At 46.1% G+C, this 7,127-nt stretch overlaps 1 protein-coding gene across 1 annotated transcript in view; it reads left to right on the top strand.

Moving 5' to 3' along the window:
- Nucleotides 1-3,034: 3,034 nt before the first annotated feature.
- The window catches only part of LOC106816466 (cadherin-23-like), a gene marked incomplete at its 5' end in the record, with an annotated part of 10,791 nt that continues 6,698 nt past the window's right edge, over nucleotides 3,035-7,127 (top strand). The window contains 4 exon segments of the mRNA XM_014821087.1: nucleotides 3,035-3,187; nucleotides 3,800-4,155; nucleotides 4,932-5,067; nucleotides 5,517-5,610. Of these exon segments, the coding sequence (XP_014676573.1) occupies nucleotides 3,035-3,187; nucleotides 3,800-4,155; nucleotides 4,932-5,067; nucleotides 5,517-5,610 (739 nt within the window).

Here is a 7,127-nt window from a genome sequence, read left to right as displayed (position 1 = left end):
TGAAAACGTTTCCAAAACGGTTCGCCTAAAACGTTTCTAATTAATGGTATATTTACGTTATTTTAAAACGTTTTGCTAAGAGAACGCTCTCTGATTAGGGCGTTAGCTAAACTTAAGTGATAAGTAGAGTTATAACCTGTTAAGGTGATTAACAAATACGTTGCCGAGAAAGATCGTGCATCGTTATTATACGGTTGCTTTACCAACAGTTCTTGCCCAGAAAAAATGAACTTGTAACTAAGACCACTACGGGTCAATGGGAGGCCGAGGAAGTAGGGGTGCGCCCCCGAAGGGCGGCAATGGCGCCCGGACGTGGGATGGAACATTATTACCAATAAGGGATGCGAGCGGAGGGATGTCCCGCGGAGGATGCGGCCAAAAGGTGATGGAGTAGTGTGTCGAAATGGTTACCCTAAGAGCACCAGTTAAAAAAACCGAACGTTTTATTTACTGTTCTGCATTACCAAGCCTATGTGTAGGATTCCTGTGACAAACGTTTTACCTAATAACTAAGAATTTTAATTCAACATTTCCACGGCGCTAACGGCCAGCACACCATTACCGTTAAGCGGATGCGACGATCGGTGCCACACCGCACGCACACGCCACACCGCTCCTACAACCCATCAAAGGCCACACACACGTGCCGCAGAAACGCACACCACACGCACATACCACAAACACGACTCACACGCGCGGGCACGAACCGCACCATGCGCGCGCACTCACACCATACACAACATCACACAACACACCTGTTGTCGCTATATCGAGCACGTGTACGGCTAGATAACACTCCCTGCCGTTGAGATCGCCAACGCTCGGGGGTTGTCCGCCCGTCCTTTAGTATACGGTCACCAATCTAGCTGCGCATGCGGCGCCGTCTCACCTGCCCAGCAGACGCTCGCGCGTCCAACGCTGCTCGGTCTACGTCTATGACACAGCTCCACCTTCCTCCGATTCACTCGCACAACTACGCCTGCCAGCAGTGTCCTGCGCCTTACATGTTCAGCACTCTTCGCGCAAATACTTCCACTAATATTAGTTTCTATCAGCTCAAGCGGTAATACTCAATAATATCAATAATAAAAATAAACTACATTACTACACAAGTATGTAATATTTATCTATATAATATACTTGATAATAGTATAATTATAATAAAGTATTATTGAATTACACTATAATTACTATTTCGAACTCTATTCAACGTTACTATTATAACTTGATAAGCTGAGTTGATACTAATATTATATAATGTCGTGATTATATATATCATATCTATAACTAATATTATATTTATATCATAATATATATATACATAGAAGTATTATATATATACTATTGTACTTAATATCCGCATTTTTAGTGTAACAAGGCCATAAAGAGTTATAAACTTGCCTTATGTAACTATTATTCATTATATATATATATAATAATAATTATACTTATATAGTATTATGATAATCATGCCATACTTCCAGCATATTATAGCCATCAGTCGTGACACTGTCCTTACGCGTTATGAGCGGAGCTGCACAATTATACTTAAACACCGTCTGTTGACACGCTACGTGTTTTACATCAAGTCGTACGCCGCGCCACCTATTACGAATCACCTGCTCTTATACGCTCAATACTTATTCCATTGTATCCTCCCGCACCGCTATATTCTGCACTATTTCTAGTATACTGCACCTACTGCTCGACATTATGTGTGCCTGATAACACGCCACGTGTCGCCGCCTTGAGAGGGCTGAAGAGTACGAGGCCAGAGTTGCCCGTATCCTGATCCATGAGCCAGCACGTCTGAATCAGTTTCATCTTCCCTTAACACAGAGTGAGCAAACACAGTGCCCTCTCTTGCCTTTTCTGTATCACGCGATAGTCTTACGTTATCCAGTTCTGCTGCCCTTCAACACAGAAAATTACACAGGCGTTGTACAGCGCAGTAGTCTTTTACGGTTATCAGCTCCGCTGCCATTATATACCACAAAAGCCATCATTATAGCAACAGGCTGCTGTACAGGTGAAGTAGTTCTACCTGTATCAGCTCGATGCAAGCATAGTCGCAAAAATCAACTAGACAAGTACAGCGATAGTAGTCTTACGGGCTGCTCGGGCAAGGTTTCCGCATAACCTTCGCCGGCCAGGCGGCGAACGAGATGCGGCGCGGACCTATATATATATAGACTGAGGAACTCTGGGCATGTCCGTAGCGAGCGTATAGCTTCCTTTAGCGCTACCGCATTTCTTTTCTCTACGATGACATTCGCACACGAAAGACGTACGTTTTCGTTCGCGATTCGGTGAATCGAAGGGAATCAATGAGAAAGGAAACCCCTCTGCCGGACGATGTGGTTTATCCGCTATTGGAGGGTCGTGTCTGTTGACTATTATCGCAGGCAATACAGCGTGAGAAGCGGTATTGCAATCGCTACACATCCCGTAGTGTGATGACTGCACGTACAAAGTCTGATTATCTACAAAATGAATCACTGTAAATCCTTGAATAAGTTCATTCGGTTGGTTGATAATTTAGAGATAACTTGGTTGATTTCTACTCAACCGTGAGGTTCAAACGTACCTTCTAACGTTTCGCGTCCTAACCGAAGGCTTTTTCAAAGCACTGTAGTTCTTGATAATTCTTCCGCTATATTAGATTCCAAACCCGTCCAGCTATTCTTAGTCACGTTATTTCCGTAGTCGCATGAAAAATTGTTAAAGCCGTAGCTAACGAGGATGGGAGGAGCAAGGGGCACCCAAACAAATGTAGATACTATCAAGAGTAAAGAATCACAAAAATAAAAAAACAATTTGAAATTATTTTCTCCTGATAGTATTACATGGTCAATGCCCAATGACTACGGTCAACTACTCAGAACACAATTTAACTGCGGGTGGACTGAAAAACTTTGTTTTGAACACAAAAACCTGCATAATGCCGTAGCTACGGCCACGGTTGTGAAAATCTACCGCTAAATGTGAAAATGTACTTGATAATCAGCGATGAATGATTGTTTTCCGCTTGTAGTTTGAGAACGGTACGTTTGAGCTTCGCATCGAGGGAGACGATGGTATATTCTACCTACAGCCTCGCATCGTGCAGAACGAGGCGAACGTTCTCATCCGAGTCGCTCGACCCTCGAAACTCGATTACGAGAATCTCACACAGATCGACTTCGATGTACGTATATAGAAAGCGAGCAGATCTCGATGGGCAAACAAAATAAATTTAATTTTGTTGATTTAATCGTGTTATATTTAATAAAATGTTTTTATTTAAATGAAAATGTTTGTTTCGGTGATTTTTATCATTATTTTGTCAATTAGTAGCGTATTTTTAATCTGGATTTACCGCGTCAAGGTACCGGATAGTAGTCAATGTAGTGTGCGTGCTAAGTTTTGCTTCAAGGCGAATGCATTAAACCGACTAGACCGTTCGCTCACTCTGTAATATTGAGGTGAATTTCTATAGCGTTTTCGAAGCGTTCGAATGTTTCCGTGTTCATGGTGTGCGTGCGCCAACATGTGCTTGTTTTCGTGCGTTCGCGCGTGCGTGTTTGCATGTGGGCGGGCGTGCGTGCGTGCGTGTATGCGCGTGCGTGCGTCTAGGCGTATGTATATGCATCGCGTGTTCCGGCGGTTTTCACACAGCTAGGCATTTCCATCCAGATGCCAGCACGTACTACCCACACCCAGGGCCGCAAAGACATCACCAATGAACTGTAACACCCCTCCCCTTGTACACGCCTCATCAGAAACCTCACATGAACGAGCTCTCCTCGCCTCCTTCCAGATCGTTGCCATAGAAACGAAGACCGCCGAACAGCACAGCAGTCGCTCGAGGGTCAGCGTCCACCTGGTGGACACCAACGACAACTTTCCGCAGTTCACGCTAGCCCACTACAACGCGTCGGTGCGCGAGGACGCCACGGAGGGCACCACCGTCGCCTGGATCGAGGCGACGGATGTAGATACGGGAGATGGAGGTGTCGTGTATTACTACCTGCTCGGTGCTGGGCGTAGTCACTTTGAGATCGACGAGCTGACGGGGGAGCTGAGGGTGGCTGCCGGGGCAAAGCTGGACCGGGAGACTGTCAGCACTTACTACCTCACTGTGGAGGCAAGAGATGCGCGGGGACACGGCAATAGGTGAGGCTGATGGATGGGAGGGATGGTGGGTGGCGAGGGATGCGCGGGGACACGGCAATAGGTGAGGCTGATGGATGGGAGGGATGGTGGGTGGCGAGGGATGCGCGGGGACACGGCAATAGGTGAGGCTGATGGGGTGGGTGGGTGAATGAGTCAGGGTCAGGATTGTTGTTTTTATTTTTACGGTCATGGTTAATTAATGTCCGGGTCACGTTGTCTTTAGTGTTACGGTTATGACTAGGGATAGGGTTAGGGTTAAGTTGCGTTTATTTTTGCCGTTACGATTGCGGTTATGGTTGGATCGCATTAGCTGCGATTGTGGTTACAGTTAGCTTTAGGGGTAAGTTGTGTTTATTGATACGTTCATGGTCAGAGTTAACGTTAGAATCGGGTTGTGTTTATTGTTGTGGTTATTGGTATAATTATGGTTGGAGCTACAGTTATTGTTAGGGTTAGGATTAGGGTTAGGATTAGGGTTGGGGTTGGGTTCAGGGTTAAGGCTCAAGTTATGGGATTGGGTTTGGGTTCAGTTGATGGAGGCGAATTCATGGGCTGTTTGACCAACAAATTTTTAGTTATTAAGTTTTAAGTTTGAGTTTATTAATAGTATGTTTACAGAAAATACACATATAAAGTTCAGTTATACAAATCTGTAATTGTATGATAAGCACATGCTTGTATACGGTATATAGTTCTACATGTGTGATTGTATATTGCAGGAACATCACACACCTGTATAAGGTATATAGTTCGACACCTGTGATTCTATATTGTAGGAACAGCACACAGCTGGAGGTGGCGTTGACGGATGTGAGCGACAACCCGCCTGTGTTTGAGTCAACTCTCTATGAAGGCTTCCTCATTGAGAACGATGAGGCTCCTCCAACGTTCAGACGCACCTTTGTTGTCAAGGTAACCCAAAGTACGCACACGCGCGAGTACGCACGCACGCGCACACAAGCACGAACGAACGAACGCAGACACACACACACACGCGCGAATACGCACGCACACACGCACACACACATGAACGCCCGCGCGCTCGCACAAACACACACAAACACACACACATACACACACGCACGCAACGCGCGTACGCACACACGCACGAACGAACGCAGACACACACACGCGTGCGCGAATACGCACGCACACACGCACACACACACATGGACGCCCGCGCGCTCGCACAAAGACACATACACACACATACACACGCACACACACACACACACACACACACACACACACACACACACACACACACACACACACGTTTAGCGTTTACCACTTGTTCGTGGAGGCTTCAGCTTAACGCGTGCTTGCTGCACATTTCTTGCTCACACGTCTCTTGTTCGCAGGCGACAAGTAAAGATCAACCCCCGATCAGCGATATCAGTTACTACATCATAACTGGTGATGACAACGACAGCATCGCCATCGACCAAACGTCAGGTGAGTCACACGTCATCAGCTGATAATAGCGTAATAAAATATGCACACGTTTACACATCAGATCTTATTGTTTTATGATAGTTAGCTTATAGTAGCCGAAAGACACTCTTTCTGACTTCTTTTCTGAATATGTAAATATATTCTTGAATTATAAATTATTTTTTTTACATTCATGAAAGGTTTTAACGTTTTAAATATATATATCAGAAGTAGATAATAGGGAAGGAGTGTGACTTCAATAAACATGGGAAATTCGTTATTTACTAGCCTTAGAATACCTACGATTTACTACGCGTAACTCATCCAACTTGAGCTCAAATCGTACACAATACATTCGCCTAGCATCGTGCGAAATCGTTTCCTCGTTTACACAAGCAATCCGGAGATACAGACTAAAACGTACGACACGATTATCCATTCTTTGGCCATCAATCCAAGCCTATTCCCCGCCTCTATTCAAACAAAAGGCAGCTACCTAACGCGCTATTGCTAACTCGGCGAGGCATGTGGCTCGCTGGGAGATTGGAGCTGGAGCTGCTGCTGATTGCGGTGGGCGTGCGTGCGTGGGGGCATACCAGCTGTAAATAGGTCAAAGATTAGCTCGCCGAGTGTTGCGTCGATGTCCAATCTCCCAGCGAGCCACACCGCATCGCCGAGGGCACAAGAGTGCGCAAGAGTCGTTAGTAGCTGCCTATTGTTTCAAGTTAGGCGGGTTATGGATTCGGTTTGCTGGCAACAGAATGGAGAATCGTGTCGTACGTTTCAGTCTGTATCTCCGGATTGCGGGTGTATACGAGGAAACGGTTTCGCACGATGCTAGGCGAATGTAGTGTGTACGATTTGAGCTCAAGTTGGTTGAGTTACGCGTAGTAAACTTACACATGCATGTCCACGTACACGCCAGTACGCCATGTTACACACACAACACACACACACACACGCCACAACACACACGCACACACGTCACGCACGCACGCACCCGAGCACAGCTCACGCACGCACGCACGCACGCCCACGCCACTACACACACAGGCAAATGCACCCACACACACAGACGCACAGCACGCGCCGCGAGACTACGGCACGCACGCACGACACAGAGTCAACACACACCCACACACCACACACACACACACACGTACCACGCACGGAGAGAGAGAGGGGGGAATAGAAGCGGGAGATATCATACGCGCTGAAAGGGGAGGGGTGTGAGTGTGTTTTCTCTGCGCATCATGGCGAACTTGTAACGTTTCCAATGATAAAAATTGAATAGCTTAACTAAACACGAATGTATTGTACTATCAAAGTCTATATTGTTTCTCTACTCTCTCTGGCTATTATTACAAAAAATTTCCTGTGAAATGCCGTTCAAATGCTTCTCTGCCCAACTCGCAATTTTGCCGCATGCACCGTGTGCACAGACACACAGAATTCTCTAATATGTCTGGACTCTCTATTTCTGTTGTTTCTGCACAGCGGCGTGTGGCGGTGAGGTTGCGTGGTTTCGCAAAAGACCC

The sequence above is a fragment of the Priapulus caudatus genome, unplaced genomic scaffold (assembly GCF_000485595.1).
Source record: "Priapulus caudatus unplaced genomic scaffold, Priapulus_caudatus-5.0.1 Scaffold1389, whole genome shotgun sequence".
Lineage (NCBI taxonomy): Eukaryota > Metazoa > Priapulida > Priapulimorpha > Priapulimorphida > Priapulidae > Priapulus > Priapulus caudatus.
This window is presented reverse-complemented; position numbering and strand designations above follow the sequence as displayed.